This window comes from Eptesicus fuscus, chromosome 2 (assembly GCF_027574615.1).
Source record: "Eptesicus fuscus isolate TK198812 chromosome 2, DD_ASM_mEF_20220401, whole genome shotgun sequence".
Taxonomy (NCBI): domain Eukaryota; kingdom Metazoa; phylum Chordata; class Mammalia; order Chiroptera; family Vespertilionidae; genus Eptesicus; species Eptesicus fuscus.
In genome coordinates, this window is record NC_072474.1 from 55,439,024 (window position 1) to 55,458,525 (window position 19,502).

The window sequence follows — 19,502 nt, forward strand, 5'->3', positions numbered from 1 at the left end:
CAACCATTGCAATTATTTAACTACATTATCTGTATGCCTATTAGTTAGCAGGAAATGAAAATAAAGGTTACAGAAATAAAAAAGATAATACATGGTGCCTGACCTCAAGGAGCTTCCAGGCCTGTGGGTGTGACTAAGTGCGTTTATTGATAGCAGAAAATTAAATAGTAGTTTCAGGTCAGTAGGTCTCAGCCATTACTAATTCTATTGACCAGATAATTGTATAACAAGTAGTGGAAGGAAGGTTCATTAACTAAGTTATTAAAAATAAAACTAGGGGAAAAACGAAGAAGACGTTTTTCTGTGCACTATAAAGGGACTGTGGTAGCCAGGATAATGACCTGACAAAGATGCCCAAGTCTTAATCCCTGGAATCTGAGAATAAGCTAGGTTACCTAGAAAAGTGGAATTAATGCTCCAGATCACATTAAAGGTCTTTATCATGTGAGCTTAAGATGAGGTGAGAGCTTGTATTATTTGGGTGGGTCTAGTGTAATCACAGGGTCTTTAAAATTGGAAGAAGGAAGCAGAAGAGGAGAGTCTGAGGGAGATCTGACTACTGAAGAATTAGTTGACTTTGGGGAAATTTCAGAGACAGGCAATGTTGCTGGCTTTGAAGAAGGGGCTATAGAACTGAAACATATAATATTATTAACCAATGTTACCCTAATTTAATTAGAAAAAAAGGAAAATAAATACAGGATTGTCTAGTAACAAAATAAATAGGAAACATTTTTATAAAAATCATTAAGAAACATAAATATATTAATACCTTTCCCAATAACTTCTGTTTTCAGTTACTATTTAGTCTAACCCTATGGAGGGGATGACAACTGAAAAAGGTAATTATGTTTTAATGTGATTAATGTCAGTAAAAGAAATGAAACAAAGGAATGAAAGTATAGCATAGTAACAACTAGTCACACCTTATCAATGCAAAAGGAAAATTATTCAGCTTAATTACTGGGTTGTTCTGATGAAAGAAAATAAGATGTGCAATATATCAAAGCAGTTTGTAAACTGCAAATTTCTAAGCAATGTATATTTTCATTATCAAGACTTTAGTAACCCAGTCAAAAGTCCAATTTCCCCTTAGTTTTCTTTTACTATCTTTTTCTATATAAAATATAGAAAACACAAGAGAATCTTGATAAAGACTAAAAGTTGGTCTAGGTAACATCCTCACATCTTCATATTCTCAGCAGTCATCAATTTCTCTGACATCTTAACTAACTTTTTTTAGACCACTTCCATGACAACTCTCCAAGAGGCAGTGGCTGATTGAAGCTCAATAATTTATTAAGTTGTATAAAATAATGACAATTATGATCACTAATATAAGATTAAATTTAATCTTTATATGAAAAATGGAAGAGTTGCAGGACATATTAGAATGTAATGTATAAACACATTTCATAACTGAGCTCAGAACCAGAATTATGACATCCTATTATTCATTGCAAGTCAATAGTCAGCATCCAAATAGATCCCTTTTGGAATCCAGTCTCTGCTTACTATGTGCCAAGCACTGTGAGAGGTACTTGGAAGAGAATGTTGAGCAAGACAAACACAACCCCTGCCCTTAAGGAGCTTGTTATCTACACCCCCTGTTGATAACACAGACCCTACTGCAGATAGCAGAACCTTACAATACTACCCATTCTCCAAACTGTAGTGGCAATTTAACTAAATTTAATGGCATTCAAACAGTAATTCTCAGTCTCCTCATTGTATTCAGATATCACCTTTAAAATATTAAATATTGTAGAAAAAGAGATTCATCATTAATTATTTATAAGTTTGATTTTTCCCCTCTACTGATCTCTTTTCCTCATTTGAGTAGATTAGGCACATTTAATCATTTTGATCATTTAATGCCTTGAAGACCTCATTTGGAGCAAGAGATCTTAGTACTATATTCAGCCAATCTTGGTGTTTCTGAAATTATGACAGAAGGCAGAGTTTTAAAATTAATATTTAAAATCTTGTGACTTTTTTTCAGAGAAAAAGGAATATGTCATACTGCTGGGTACCTAAAATACATCATTGAGCAGAATAAATTTTCTCAACATATGAGTAAGAAAGCGTACTCTCTAAATGTCTTCTTTCCTGAGAAAATAAGGTTTTTAACCATTGATTTAAAAAAATTGTTTAGAAGAACCCTTACTTGAAAAGGAACTTGAGTCTTTATTGAGTATTTCCTTGCCATTTGTAGTGTATTTAGAAAATAATAATAATAAAATATAACATTAGATTTTGAGGTGAATCAGTCCAGCAATAGAGGTCCATCACTGGGTTTTCTATTTGATAAGAATTTGTGGCTTTCATATTAGATCATAGTGTCTCAATATATGCATTATCTTCACAATAATGCTGATCAATATATATATATACATATAATATATATTTAAATATATTTCTTTATTGATTTTAGAGAGGAAGGGAGAGGGAGAGAGAGATAGAAACATCAATGATGAGAGAGAATCATTGATTGGCTGCCTCCTGCATGCTTCCCACTGGGGATAGAGCCACAACCCAGGCATGTGTCCTTGGCCAGAATTGAACCTGGGACCCTTCAGTCTGCAGGGGGACACTCTATCCACTGAGCCAAACTAGCTAGGGCTGATCAATATTTTTTAAGGACATTTTACTGATGAACAAATCCAAACATATTATTTTTACCTGCTTGACATAATATGCACTAATGCAAAGAAAATAATTCAGTAAGGTGCTTGGATAAATTATATGATTATTGATGCACATTGAAGTAAATGTGAGAACTGAAAATTGGAATGTGGCCAAATGAGTAATAAACGGCTTTAAGATTGTCTAGAGAGACAGTTAATAATAAAGTCATTAGATAGTTGAAAATACCTTCAGGGCATTGGTACACATTTCCAATCAATTAAGAGGAACGTGTCCATTTCATGGGCCTTGATTAAACCTACATCAAAATGTATGGAATATATTTCGTGATTGCTAGGAATGCATTCATGAAGATAGTCATTCAATATTCATTTCAAAGGGGCCCAGTGAATGGCAATTTAATTATAAGAAAAGGGTGACATACTGAATCCTTAAGGGTATTGTTTAGGTACATCAAATCACTCAACTATGAATTGACCCTTAATATGATATTACTAAATTAGAATAAATAACCCATTTAGTATTACATAAAGTTGGGTTTCTTCTTTTGTTTTTATGTGTATGGGTGCCAAAGTACTATATTCAGCCAGTATAGTTATCTATATACACAAAGAAAGAAACTTGATTATCTACAGATGTATATAGTAGTTATTTACTATACTCCAGTAGTAATTCCCATGCCATGCTACTTTATTTTATTTACTTTTAGGTCTCTGATTTTCAGAAATTCTGAGTTTAACAAATTAGAGTAGAGATTTATATATGACCAAAAATCTTGTAAAAGAGAAAATAATATATTAAACCTGTAAGGAAAATGTCAGAAAGGCTAAGTACATAAAATATGTTTAAGCTGACCAAACACACATAAACAAATTCAAAATTAACCTAAAAAGTTTATGTTTCAAAAGCAATGTTAAAGGTTGTTGAATTATAAAGACATATATTTATAATTTTAAATATTTAACATTAAACATTTAATATAATTAAATTTAATATTAAATTAAAATGTATTAATTAATTTAATTAATACATTTTAATTTAATCTTTAATTAATTTATTTTTTCTTCTAAGTAGGATTTCCTTCAAATTGGTAAGGGAAGCCCATGTGTCCTTGTATGCCTACCCTTCACTCAAAGAGCCATCATACATCTCTGCTATGACTGAGAGTATGCCATGCCCCTGACCAAATTATTTGGTTCAGGGATTAGCATAGGACCCAAACAGGCCCTGAGACTTGATATATGAATATATTTCCATATAGATGATATTTGATATATGGACAAAGAAGGCGAAAAGTTATTGTTTAGTATAATAACCTGTAAGAATATGCTGAGAGTAACCAGTGCCATCTGTCTTGCTTAAGAATAAAGCCAATAGTTGAACTGAAGTAGAGATGAGGTTATGTAAGTGGGTATCTCACTACTTTTAAGTTCATGTCTATATGTCATTACCATAAAAAGCTGCTTAGATCCATTATAATTATTCATATTAGAGGCCCGGTGCATGAAAATTCATGCACTGGAGGAGGGGTTCCTCAGCCCGGCCTGCCCCCTCTCACAGTCCTGGAGCCCTCAGGGGTGGGAGGCGACCTGGTGATCAGGGGAAGGAGACGCCCCCATCACACCTCTGCTGCTGCTGCCACTGTCAGCAGCGCAAGCCTCGGCTGGCTCTGGTTACCTGAGCCTTGGGCAGCCCTTGGTGGCTGGGCAGCCACCATCCAAGGCTTGCCTGTGCCGCAGGCCAGCCCTGGGTAGCTGGGGGGGCTGAGGAGACTGGGGGACTCCAGAGGCAGGCACGCAGAGCGGCCGGACCCGCCTGGGGGCAGGCCCAGCTGTGGCGCATGCCTGCCACCCTAGCAGGGCTGAGGGGACTGTGTGCCATCATCTTGTGGCTGTGGGCACCGCCATCTTTGAGGGCATGGCAGTCAATTAGCATATTCCCTCCTTATTGGCTGTGGGTGCCGCCATCTTTGTGAGGGTGTGATGGTCAATTAGCATATTCCCTCTTTATTAGATAGGATTATCCTTCCAGTCTCCATAACTAGATCCATTAAATGAACCTACCAATAGATCCATGCCAATATCAGGCTGGGATCAATATTGTTTCAGGCAAAGGAAATGAAAGAATCCAAATAGCTCATTTGACAAAGAGCACTTCAACCTTACTGCTTATGTCACTCTAATAAATCAGTTCTATTTAGTTCTTCCAGGCCTGAAATTCAACTTTTCTCTCATCAGTACTTTCAGAACAGAATCCTCCCACTAAAGCAACCTATCTGCTTTTGTTCTATTTTAAGGACCACCTACTCCTATAATTTTCTGGTTTCTGTATATTGTCAGTTTCCTGATTCTGGAATCTAGCCATTCACTGGTATATTCAATTAATTACTTGCTTAGACATCTCGATAGTGAGCCTGCCTAGATTACTGCCAATTGCTTTTAATAACTCTTCCTGAGTATCATATTCCCCCTACTTGACCAAACTTCCTCTCAGAGATTTGGTTGAAAGCTAAGCAAATCGAGAATGATGCAGAGTCTATGGCCATACCACCCTGAACGCGCCTGATCTCGTCTGATCTCGGAAGCTAAGCAAGGTTGGGCCTGGTTAGTACTTGGATGGGAGAATGATGCAGAATTAAAAGGGTAGGATAACATAATTAGTAATACAATAAAGCATTAACATAAAATTTTTAAGTTGCAGAAATTATAAGGAAACACAGCGAGGTATAAGTGTTTTCATTTTGCTAAAAATGGTACAGGTCTCGCCTCTTGAAGGCACTAAGAGCATGTGGCAATGAGTAAATGTGTCAGTTCATATACTGATACTGAAAAATGAGAATAGATAAGGATAAATAAATTTAGCAAGGTAGAATATCTGAAAAGCACATTATGATGAAAATGGGAATTGCTATTGGTATTTAGGCAGTAGATATAGAAGAGAGTAAATGATATAATATAAAATACTTATTCTAATTCCTGGCAAGTAAAATACTTAGAGGTATTATTTTTAATATTTTTACTGCTGTAAGACTTTCTATTGGATCAGCCATCTGCTATACTTTGTGAAAGCTTGTAGGATTTTGAGAGGCAACAATCAAGTCAAAGTCCACCCATACAGCCTTGATTATTGCTGCTGAAATTAGACACTTCCTTTATCACTCACCACTGGGGTTTAGTTTGCATCATTCATAACACATTATTTTCTCTATTAAGAGACTGATATAAATATTTTACCTCTTTTTTTATTGTAAGCTTCTTAAAGGCTAAGACTACATTCTGTAAAACTTTTTTAATCTCACATTTTGCATTGCTCTAAGCAAATGAGCAATGAACATTTGCTGAATGAAACATTTTTAAAAGCTCAACAACTTTCTAAACTCTTTTCAAGCCTTTTAGAAAATGTTTTGAATCAATCCATTCAAATAAAGTGTCCACATTTCATTTCTCTTTTCATGCATTTACTTAGAATCAAAGACTTGATTCTTCTTTGTTAGGGAATTTAAAGTAGACTTTTATACTGTGCTCTTAATCATAATTAACTGTTTTTGGAAAAAGTGTTTCTCTAATTAACTGGATATGGAAGCTTAATCATTGTTTTTTTAAGTATATTTCTCTAAGTAAAATATATCTTCAATAACATTTGGCTCCAGCAGGCTGCCTGATTCCATCCATAGATGATGCTTAATCCATTCATTAATGAAAGCAATTACTAATAACCAAGATAAAAGTCAAGTGCAAATCCAATGTTTGAACTTAAAATGAGGACACTGATGAATGGATATGTAAATAAACAAAACCCTCTTCAAGGTACAAGGTATTTGGATAGATTGATGTTTATTTTGGACTCTCGCCCAGTTCTTTACTAGCAAGATTTTTTGTATCAAAGGGACATTTTCTTTCACTAACAAGAGTATTACTGGAAATAATTTTAATGATACAAGCAAGGTAATTTTTAATAAATTATTAAATTAAATAATAAGTCAGAAGCAAGTTCATCATCAAAGTAAAGAAAAATGTATTTTTTAAATTATTATTCCTAAAACAAACCCTACTTCTATCAGTGATACACCTCGCTCCCCCAAAGGACAGGGGAGTTTCACCCGTGGGCATTAAGGGGACCCAGTCATACACAAAGCTTATAGCATCTTATTTACTAAAAGGAAAACAGAGGGAAAGAAAATGAGGAATTTCAGATGAATGTAAATGATTCTATGTGACTACAAATTTAGAGTACATTTGCAAAAATATTTGCCTCATTAATAATAAAAATGTATTATTTTAATTTCCTAAATGTAACCCATGTAGGACGTAGAAACAAGATAACAAAGGATTTCTGCATGGACATTTATATTAAAGAGTAAAATTCTCATTTCAATGTTATGAAAATGCCTTTATCCACAAATCACTTTTCTGTTCCTTATCTTACAGGATTATTTTGATAGGCCTAACTAAAAAGTCTTTTCTCACCTTAAACAAAGATTTAGGTTTTAAAAATTCATTATTTCAAATTATGTTTCAGCAGAGGTCATAAGAATGTTATTTATGGTTATAAAAATCATACATAATCTAATTGGAAAAAAAACCTGAGAGACTCATACTGAGCATATTGGTTCCTTTGGTAGAATGTACTATGTTCAATAAATAATCCTATCAGTGAATTTTGAATTTTATCCAATCCTTACTTTTACTGATGAATCAGTTATTTTAAATTTTCTTTTAGTTTATTTTATTCATTTCAGTCCCTTGGTCTTTGTTTGGTGACCCCTAAATAACTAGAATTAAGCAACAAAAAGAAAGATTTCCGTGCTGGACACAAAGGAGCGTGCTTCCGGGGAGTGCCACAGACTTTTGGCTGAAATCTACCCATCAAGTTTAATGTGACTCTGGCTGCCAAAACCCCAGGCGACCTTTGAATATTTAGGGCTAAATGTAACTACCACTTGCTTTGGTCGCTGGGAGTCCACAGGAGCTCTTATTTGTTGCTCCCCAGATTTCTGCCAACCTTTTTGTGCTCAGTTCTATGGATGCCTCTTTTTGGCTGAGTCTTGTGTATCTGTTTTCCAATATTGTTCACAATGCTGAGTAGGTTAAGACAAGAAAACCATTATTTTAAAAATGTTTATTTATTTGCTAAGGAAAATAAGTTGCACTACAGGAGGTAAAATTGTCTTGCTGGGTTGTTTTTTGTTTTTTAAAAAACTGTAAAAACTAGACACATCCATACGAATGTAAAAATTGTTCTGAGATTCCCTCTTAAGGCAAATATCTGAGGAAACACATATTTCAAACAATATATATCTTACCAATCTTTGTTTATCTTTCTCATTTGATTATATCCATCTTTATTCCCCAAATAACAAAAATAAGAGATAAACTATGTTAAAATATCTCTGGGACCAATTAGAAAACAAGTAGATTACTTCAGAAAAATAAAATAAACAATAATAATATCATTTTTGCTTAATTAAATGCAAGTTAAAAATTCTGAGACAAACCATCTTTGCAAATTATGCTAAAATTAGGACAAATGCTTTGTGTTTTACCTTGGAAAGTTAAATGAAGTGTCTCATGCTACTCAGTATTTTGTGAGATCTCATATTGTAGACAATATGCCATGCTAGCTTGCAGTAACATAATTTTAGTGGCCCCCAAAAAGTTAATTCTAAGTAGTTCTTAAAGTTTTCATAAGGATGTAAGCAAGCTATGTCGGATTTTTTGGAACCAATAAATGGAAATAAGCATTTTTTTTTCAGTGTTCCAAGATCTGCCCCAAATGGCCTTTTATTATAAATGTTTTTGAAAGGGAAAAATATAGTATTATCTTTATGCCTTCCTATTAGTTGAACAATGAAGATGTATTGGAGTTAGATTTCTTTTAGAAATATGTATAGACAGCATTTGGTATAGGCATTTATATTAAAACTAGAGGACCGGTGCACAAAATTCATGCACGGGGGGAAGGGGGGCGTGGGTGTGTCCCTCAGCCCAGCCTGCACCTTCTACAATCTGGGACCCCCCTGCAGGCCTGGTCCCCCCAACTACCCTCCCCTACAGGCCTGATCGCCCCCAACTGCCCTCCCCTGCAGGCTAGGTCTCCCATAACTGCTCTCCCCTGCAGGCATGGTCCCCCCCAACTGCCCTTGCCTGCAGGCCTGGTCCCCCCAACTGCCCACCGCTGCCAGCCTGGTCCCCCCAACTGCCCTCCCCTGCAGGCCTGGTCCCCCCCAACTGCCCTTCTTGCAGGACTTGTCCCTCCCAACTGCCCTCCCCTGCTGGCCTGATTGCCTACCACTGCCCTCCCCTGCTGGCCATCTTGTGGTGACCATCTTGTGTCCACATGGGGGTGGACATCTTTGACCACATGGGGGTGGCCATCTTGTGTTTTGAAGTGATGGTCAATTTGCATATTACTCTTTTATTAGATAGGACTAGAGGCCCTGTGCATGGAATTCGTGCATGGGTAGGGTATCAGTTGGGCCTCCCTTCCCCCAGCTGCCTGCTGCTGCCACTGGCTGGGGCCTCCCTTCCCTGGCTGCCTGCTGCTGCTGGCCAGGGTGAGGCTGGCCAGAGGGGAGGGGCTGTGGGCAGTTCCTGCCTGGCCAAACTCCTGATAGAGGGGAAATTTGCATACTAGGCTTTTATTGTATAGGATTTGACTTAGAAGGGATTTAATAGAAATGATTGAACTTTACCTTAAAATTTTTCTTGTTGCTACTAGATTTATTAGAAGAATCTGACAGGACAAGAAAACCACAAATGACAACGAGTAAGCTCCTTGAAGTTTGTCGAGATTTAATAAAGTTGCTTGTCATACAAATATCACTTACAAAACTCACACAAATCACAAACACTTACCATATTCACTGTCATAGAATATGATGAATTTCTGCCAGGCATATTCTGTGATCACTCTCAGGATAACATCATTTAAGTAGACAGGTGGACGAACAGAGAGCGTGTAGTCATCATTCCTGTTGCTCCGGGTGAGTCCACAGCCACTCCTTGGAGTCCCAGCTGTTGCTCGCTGGATGAAGAGGTGGGGAATATGCATGGCATCTGCCAAAGACTGGAGGGACCCCGCTGATGTGCAGCCAATGGAGCTGACCAGGGCCAAGATGCCTTGATTCATAAGTTCGCAGGCTGCAAGAAAGCACAGCAATATTTGACTGTAAATGAGCTTCATGTATTTTCTACTTTTTGAGAAACAGTGAATTAAGCTTATAAGCTATTACACAACTATGTAAATTTTTTTTTAAAGGAACATTCTACCTGAAGAGATAGTCTAATTACAAAATGCTACTCAAATACAGTTTAAAAATTCTGCCCTGTAGTTATTTAGCCTGTGCAAATTACTTAGGTTCTCTTGGTCTCAGTTTCATCATCTGTAAAATGGGTGAAATAGCATAAATCTTGCAGGATTATTGCCAGGGTTAGAAATAGTTCAGTGTCTGTTATCTGCCTCTCAGATGATAGACATTCTATGCTCTTATAATTGTTAAAATTCAGAGAAAAGGTAATTCCTTACTGAGTACATAATATAAGGTTTTCAAAAAAGGAGATAATATGTAAACTGGTGAATGAATGAAGGGGGGTGGGGTATTGAATGGTTTGAGTAATGATTTCTGGCCATAGAAAACAGAGCCAGCTGGGATTTAAAACTTTGATAATGCTTTGTCTCTTACTAAACTGGAGAATTGAAAATGCTTTTGTTATTTTTCTTAACAAATTAGAAAACACATAGTCACATCAAATACTAAATTTCAGCAACAATATCATTTTGGTTTCCAGCTGAATAATTTCTCATATCTAGTATATGATTTATGATCTCTGCTTTAATTTTATTTTAATCATTCTATATATGAATATGTGCTAACTTCAAAACATATTTAAAACTAGAACAAATATAAATTATAAGTAAATGTAAAGACAAAGCACATACAGAAAAAAAAGAGATAAGAAGTGGTATCTCAGAATGTCAGTCTTTAAAGTCAAAACATCCAAAATAAAAAACAAAAAATGTAAATAAAAAAATGAAAAGTAATTCAGAAAGAATCAAGGCTAAATGAATTCCATATTAGAAGATTAGTTATTAAATCTTTATTCTAGATTTTAGGCATTCTAGTTAATACTTTCTTAATATTCAGACTTTAATATAAATTGTTTTACACAGTTCTTGAAAATTCAAAGGAAGACTGAGATGATAAGTACCTACATGTAATTAATTGGTCAGTTAATGAAAGCTGACAAAGTGTAAGTTTAGAAGTACTATTCTAATGGCATGCATATAAACATCAAATATATTAATTATGATTAATGGTAAGACAACTACTATATACAAAATAAATTAAAACTTATTAGGAATATAATTTTCAAGGATAAGAGAGGTGATATGATTTTAAATAAATGTGAAAAATAGCACCAGAGAGGAATCCTCCTAGACCATAACAGATTGAGGTTAAAGTTTCATTAAAAATCATAGTAGCTTACTCATGTCCATGAAATCATCACAGAAAGCAATATAAATTTATAGTTATTACTTTTAATAATTTATGCAAAACCACTGGTCACTAGATTGTTTCATTATTGTAGTAAATAATACCATTACTGATTATATAAGCAAGTAGAAATTAACTTTTAGAAAATATTTTGATTAAAATCTTGGATCACTTAGCTTTCAAAATAAAAATAAGAGAACATTAATATATACACAGTTGAATTTTATTTTTAGGTTACACTAATTAATAGCAATTAAGCTCTGGCAGGTTAGGCTCAGTTTGTTAGAGCATTGTCCCATGCACCAAAAGGTCGGGTTTCATTCCCAGTCAGGGCATATACTCCAGTTGGGGTGCATCCTAGAGGCAATGATCTATATTTCTCTCTCTCTGAAAAAAACCTGCTAAAAAATAAAAATAAATAACCAATGATTAAATAAATTTAACATTTAATATAAATCTACCACAAAAATTATAGTTATACATATAAAAGTTTGAGATGAAAAACACTGTTTAATATTATATTCTGTCACATGTAAAAATACATGAAAATTGTCTATTTTAATCTTCAGATTTAGAAAGATTAACTCCAGAGTTATATATTAATCATTATTTATCAGATAAATTTGATGTAGTATATAATCTATAATTCCCTCCAATCAGTTATGTTACTTCCTGTTAACTTCTGTGAATAAGAGCACAAACAATACAAATACTAGCAAGAGTTTCTACTATATAAGGAAATTTATTATATTTTTTTATTATCTAGTATTTGGTATTATTCATCCTAGTACGTACATTAGCAAAAATAACTAAAATTTTCCTATAAAACCAAAATAGGAGCCATTAAAAATTATAACAGGAGAACTATATAATGTTATATCTGAAAGGGAATTCAGAGATTATGTAGTTTAAGGATGCAAAATCAGCTTTATCTCCTATGCCAACCACGATTGTTGGGTAAGTTGGCATTCTGGAACAATATTTTGAGAACAATTCTGAGACTCAGTAAGAAAAAGTACCAAAATAATTATGTTAAGTTTCTCAGAGGAAAAGATGAGGGGAGGGGAATTGTCCTACACAACCATTCCTCTTATACTGCTCTGCCTGCTAATGATTGTGGCTGTCAAAAAGCACACCTTTTCCTAAATAAATAAATAAATAAATAAATAAATAAATAAATAAATAAAATAAAGGAATGCTCTGGTCTCTAACTCATTGTCCAATATCCATTTCACCATAGTAAGGAAATTATATTTGTAAACTTAAAATTTTGTATGGAAAAGAAAAGATATAGAGCTGTCCATAGGGGAAAGTTCAATTGAAGATTGTCTCTTGTCAGGTTTGGTAAAATAGGTAGTCCCACTAAAGAGAAAGAAAGAACTCACATGCAGAAAATGGATTGCGACTCCTTGGCCCAAAACACAACCTCAGCTGAACATATATCGGAAAGGTTCTGCAAGGCAACCTATCAAGTCTATATTTGATGCCCACTTTGCCTCATAGGGTCCTATATAAAATTTAGTATAAAATAGAGACTATAACTAATGACAGCAGAAGAGAGATTTGAGAAAACAAAGAGCTACATGCAGAACAGAAACAAAGCTTAGTGAAGCAGCCTACCATTTGCTACAAGAATTTCATGTCTTCACTGTTAGAACACCACATTATTTAGTTTTAGTTCCATACAATGCATACTTTATTTCATTAAAAATAGTGTGGAACTGAATTTGCAAGATAACAGTGTTTTGCGGGCATCTTCACGTTTTAATTATAAGAATTCAAGCCAAGGACTTCTCAATGACATATTTCTTTCATGCTATTATTCCAAGCCCTGTGATTTACTTACATTATGTATGCATGTACGCACGCACCTCCAAACATACAGAGCATATTGAACAGCTGCTTGTTTTGTGACTCCAGCTGTTTTGAGATTTTAACACTATCAAAGATGTTTAGAGTCTCCACTAATTGCTGAAAGCTCACTTTTCCTCTTTTCCTTCTCTTTTTATTCTCTTCCTTTTAATTGCAATGATCAAAACTTTCACCCTTTTTGGTCACTTAGCAGTTATGGAAATGAAGTTCTCTGTATAAATGTATACATTTAAGTTAAATGACACATACGTTATCTTAATTTGCTAGTAGGTGTAAGATATAGGTAGAGAAGAAACACAGAGTTAATATGAATTATAGTACCTCCCAAAATGATTCTTATCTTGTTTTCCCATAGTAATCAACTAAGAACCATTTTTTCAAGTTTCTCTAACTCAAATGCAACATACCGTATTTCCAGAATTCTAAAACATTTATAGTTTCTATATTTTATCATATGAGGATGTATTTTAAATAGTTCAAGGTATTTCACATGATGGATTATTTTTCTTGAAAAATTCATTAATCAATATTGACCTTTACAATCAGTGAGCTCCTTTAAGTGAGAACATAAGGTAACCTTCCATGGCAGGTGCAGAGGATTTGTAAAATTTTTAAATAGCTGAATTTAAGTTAACTTATTTTTTGCTATTTAATCCAATAATGAGTCACAAGAATAGTATTTATAATTGCTTTTTCCCTTTTTCATTCACCAAAAAAGCACCTGACATTTGCTTTTCTACTTGTAAGAATATGCTAACACAAAACATTTTCAGCTTATCAGACATTTAGCCATCTTTGCAAATATGATTTTTGGCAACCAACTGAGAGGTGGGATATGAAAGGTAGGATTAATTTGACACATTATTAATGTTGTTTGCCAAAAATATAATCATTTGGGACAAATTCTTCTAAGTAAAGATGGTCTTTATACATAGATAGTGTTGCAAGGTCCAATTTAATCATAATTATCTACTTAGAAAGTGAGAATACTGAAAAATATTCATTTGATTATAATTGAAAAGCATTAAGACTTAATTTTCTTTTATAATGAATAGGAGTGGCTAAAATCGTTGATTACCAGCCATCAAACAAAGTGAATAATTTTGTCAACTATTTTTCAGTCATCTAAAAAACCCCAGCATGAACCTTTTGTTATGATTTGTGATCTAAGCCTGAGGTGAACTAAACATTTAACCTAGCACCTATTATAAGTCACTTTATTTTCCCATTTACAAAAAGCTATTATTATTCTCATTTTCAAGTCAGGAAAGCTGGCTCAGTGAAGTTAAATGTATTGTCCAAGTTCATACCATTAGTAAATAACAGACTTGGGATTCACACCTGGCACAGATTTCAATAACTGGGCCACAGAGAACTGAAAAATCATTGCTTTTAAACACAGAGGTCCATATAAAAATAAGTCACTTAACTCTTTCTTACTACAAGATTCAGTAAATCCAGCCTCCTGGATGTAAAAGAGAAAGGCCCCTTTTACATTTCCAATAAATAGTGAAGATAAGGCTGGAATATAGATTTTATAATATTTACTTCAGAACTTTTCAATTATCTATATATATAAAACCCTAAGCGACCTGTGGACCTTCTGACCAGTAGCCATGATGTGCACTGACCACCAGGGGGCAAGACGCTCAATGCAGGAGCTGTCCCGTGGTGGTCAGTGCGCTCCCACAGCGGGAGTGCCGCTCAGCTGACCGACGGGCACCAGACGCAGGGCTCATGGCTGACAAGCCCAGCTGTGGTGGTGCGAGCCTCTCCTGCCTCTGCAGAAGCACTACCTAGTGGCGGTGGCAGGCACAGCAGGGCCGGGATGGGCAGGAGCAGCGTAGCACCTGGCCTGGGCTCAGGCTCCTCCCTGGCCACCTGCCACTTCATGCACATCCCTCAAGGGGTCCCAAATTGCGAGAGGGCACAGGCCAGGCTGAGGGACCCCACCAGTGCATGATTCCGTGCACTGGGCCTCTAGTATATTATAATAGCCTCCGATTTATGGAAATTCAGATTAATCTCCTCCCCTTTTAATGGTATTAACAATTCTGCAATGAATACACTTATGTGCATAAATATCTATATGTTAAATATATAAAATGTATATACTATATCAGGGAAGTGCCAGTTACTCCTAAATCATGGTGGTCAAAAATAGACTAGTGTTGCCCTGGCGGGTTGCTCAGTGGTTGGAGCATCATCCTATACACCAAAAAGGTTGTGGATTCAATATCCAGACAGGACACATACCTAGTTTACATTTGATCCACAGTCGGGGACACATACAGGAGGCAACCAATGGATCTTTTTCTCTTACATCTTTCTTTCTCTCTCTCCCTTCCTCTCATCCTCCCTCAAAAATCAATAAGTATATCCTCAGGTGAGAATTTAAAAAAATATAGGCAAGTGTATGATGGGAGAGCCAGAAGATAGTTGTGTGGATATATAATGCATGATATACTGAGTAAGCATGAGGCCAAAAAGAGCCATTATTATATGATAGCCTGAAAGTATTTTTCCTAGACTGTGGCCTGGGGAAGCCTCTGATGCAGAAGTGAATCTGAGGTTGCAATCTGAAAGATAAGTAGAACCTAATTCAGTGAAGAGAAGTTATGTTGATGAAAAGGGTGAAGAAAATATTTCTAAACAGAAGACATAGATTATACAAAGATCCTGTGGCATAAAGATCATGGACTACCTGAGAGGGAGAAAGAAGAGTCTGGTAACTGAAGTGCAGAGACCATCTGGAGGGTGGTACAAGCTGAAGGTGGAGAATTAGTCAAGAAATATGGTCTTTGAGTAGTTTTGTTTATCTTTTTGTTGTTACCTTTTGTTGTTGTTGTTGTACGCATGCCATATATTTTTTAAAACTTATTTTTACCTGTTTCTTTTTTATGATTCTTTTTTTTCCTTTTCTATATTGATTAAGGTATTACATATGTGTCCTTATCTCCTCATTGCCCCCCCACCCCCACCCCCTCGCTCATGCCCTCACCCTCCTGGTGTCTGTGTCCATTGGTTATGCTTATATGCATGCATACAAGTCCTTTGTTTGCCCTCTCCTCCTTATCCCCGCCCTCCCCTACCTTCCCTCTGAGGTTTGACAGTCTGATCGATGCTTCTCTGTCTCTGGATCTGTTTTTGTTCATCAGTTTATGTTGTTCATTATATTCCACAAATGAGTGCGATCATGTGATATTTATCTTTCTCTGACTGGCTTATTTCGCTTAGCAAAATGCTCTCCAGTTCCATCCATGCTGGGTTGTTACCTTTTATTTGCTATTTATAGGTTAAATGTCTGCCTTTATTCTTCTATTTCACATTTATGTATAATTTATATAGTTATTTGGAAGTTTGAAAATTATTATAAATTCAAATTTGCCAGTCTTTTACTTTCAGAAATATTTTGCTTCATACCATGTTTAGAAAGGCTTTTTCCCCACAGTTCATAGACTTAAAATAATTACCTTATCTAAAACAACATCATCCCATACTATAATCCCCACAACTGATCATTAGCTGATAGGAGATAAAGCAATAAGAATTAGGAAACTAAATAAATTCACAATGCTACATTTGGTGGATACAGGTAAAATTTGATCTTTCTCTGCATAATCCAAGCCAGCAAAAAGTGAGGATTAAACATAATTGTGACAAGAATGATAATCAGATCATATTATAGTCTCTCTTCAAAACTTTTCCATTATTTTATAAAAGTTTCAGTCACTAAATTTATTATTCTTTTACATTCTGGATTTAGAACAAATTCTTTCAAGATGAGTGACAGCATATTTAATATACTCCGGCAAATTCTATCATGTAAAATAAAAGTAAGATTTTTGTAAAAATATATGAGAAACTGTATGTTTATACTTGTATAAGTGGAAGACAGAGAATGACAAAAATAATATTTTACATTGTTCTCTCAGTTATTCTGATTTATCTAGAATATTAAAACTCAACAGTCACCTTCACTTATTTTCTCTATCTTATTCATTCTCCTTCAAATTTACTTTGGTTAACCCATACTATTAATTTTACCTGTAAATATTTCTCAAATTATTCTCTTCTTGAAGTATTCATTGTTTGGCCTTAGTTCAGCCAATATCACCTCTAACCCAATTAAAACTAAGTTGATATATAATTCCAGAGCCCCCAAATTAACCTTTTCTCTAATCATCTACATTGTAAGCAAATACATTTATTTTTTTAAATCCAATTTTGTCATTTCTGTGTTTTAAAACCATCAACAAAATAGTGAGAAACTTACACATTGGAGGAACCAAAGAGAAATTACAACTAAATGCTATTTAGGATCTTGGATAAGATCTTAGAACAGAAAAAAGTTATTAAAATTGGTGAATTCTGAATAAGTTTTGTAGTTAGGTTAATAATAATGTACCAGTTTTAACTGACTGTCTTGATCATTGTACTATGGTAATGTAAGATGTTAATAGTAGTGGAAGTGAGTGAGGAATATAAGAAAATTCGGCACTATTTTTGAAGTTGTTCAATAAATCTAAAACTACTTCAAAATAAAAATTTAAAAGGAGATAAAACTGGCAATGACTTCCCACTTCTGAAAGAAATAGTCCAAACTCTAGCATGGCATACAAAGCCCTTCATGAGCTGGCCTCAATCTACCAGCACATGCTCATGCTCACTTCCATTTCCTCTTCCTTGCCATCACTTCTTCCCACCATTCCACACACTCGCCTACTACCATGCTATTTTCTGTTTTTATTATATTACTTTTTTCAATGGCCTAGGTGCTTATGAAGTTTTGTTTTTTACATTTTAACAATACTGAGTCTTTTGATTCATGAGTATGATATGTATCTTCATTTAATTCAGACTTTTAAAAAGTTTCTCAACATTTTATGGTATCAGTAAATACTACAAAATATAATACTTCCTCTTTTGTCATATCTATTACTAAATATTTTATATATTTATATTCTATTGTAAATGTTATTTTATTTTCATTTTGAATTAATTATTGTTACAATACAGAAATACATTAGATTATCAAATATTGATTTTATATTATGTAATCTTATTTAGCTCACTTGTTAGTACTAGTTTCCTTTTTGGTAGATTTTATTTTCTACATAGGCTCATATCATCTTCAAATAAGTCACTTCTTCCTTTCCAGTTTATATACCTTTTATGTTCTTTTCATGCCTTATTACACTGGCTAGTACCAATCCAATGTTGAATACACATGGCAATAGTGGCCATCATTCCCTTATTCCTAATCTTAGAGGGAAAGCATTCAATCTTTTACAATTGATTTGAAAATCTTACAGGTTACAATAAGATAACCTGTAAGATTTTTTTAAACCAGGTTGTCTATGAAATTGAGGAAGTTCCATTTTATTCCTAGTTCGCTGAGAGTTTTGTTGGTGGTGTATATGTATGTGTGTGTGTGCGTGTGTGTGCGTGTTTTAATTAGAAATGGAGGTTGGATTTTTGTCAAAAGCTTTTTCTGCGACTATTGAGATGAAAACATGGCTTTCTATTTTCTGTCTCCTAATATGGATATTTACACTGGTTGTTTTCTGAATGTCAAACCATCCTTGAAAGGACAATGCTAGCCTCAGTAAATAAGGTGGAATATAGTCATATCTATTTATTTTTCTGAAAGAGTTTGTGTATAATTAGTGTTTATTATTTCTTCCTTAAATACAGTATTTGGTAGAACTCACCAGTAAAACTTTCTGATAAGAGAGTTTCATTTGTGAGAAAATTTTTAATTGTAATTTTGTTTTTAAAAATAGATACATAAAATCTAATGCATAAGATAAACTAACAAGGAAAGTGGAGCAGACTCAAGGATACAGAGAGAGTAGGCAGCTCTCAGGGGAGAAGGGTTGGGGACTGGGTAAGAAGAATAAAGGGAGTAAGCAAGGAAAAAAATAAAAGAAAGGCTTCTGGACACAGACAACAGAATGTTGATTGCCAGAGGAATCAGGGTGTGGGGAGAGGTGGAAGCTTAATGGGGGATAAATGGTGAGGGGAGAAGACTTGATGGGGTGGTAAACACACAATACAATATGCAGATGAGTTATTGTAGAATTGTATACCTGAAACCTATACAGTTTTATTAGCCAAGGTCACCCCAATAAATTCAATTAAAACTTAAAGTAAATCTACTGCAAGGGAAAAATAGATATTAAAATATCCAGCTTATTTATTTCCTATTGAGTGAATTTTGGTAGTTTGTATCTTTCCAGCAATTTGTCCTTTAATTTAAGTTGCCAGATTTATTGACATAAAGATGTTTATAATAATCCTTTGTAATGCTTTTAATATCTGTAGACTTTGTAGTAATGTTGCCTCTCTCATTCCTAATACTGGTCATTTGAATCATCTCATTTTTTATCCTGATCAGTCTGGCTAAAGGTCTATCAATTTTATTCATTTTCTACAAGAAACAGCTTTTATTTGCATTGATTTTCTTAATTGCCTTTTTGTTTTCTAT

The 19,502-nt window shown here is 34.6% G+C and overlaps 1 protein-coding gene across 1 annotated transcript in view; it reads right to left on the bottom strand.

Moving 5' to 3' along the window:
* Positions 1 to 19,502, bottom strand: part of GRID2 (glutamate ionotropic receptor delta type subunit 2) — a 1,386,076-nt gene that overhangs the window by 684,126 nt on the left and 682,448 nt on the right. Inside the window, exon 3 of the mRNA XM_008143549.3 lies at positions 9,501 to 9,785. Within this exon, the coding sequence (XP_008141771.1) occupies positions 9,501 to 9,785 (285 nt within the window). The remainder of the gene's footprint in view (positions 1 to 9,500; positions 9,786 to 19,502) is intronic.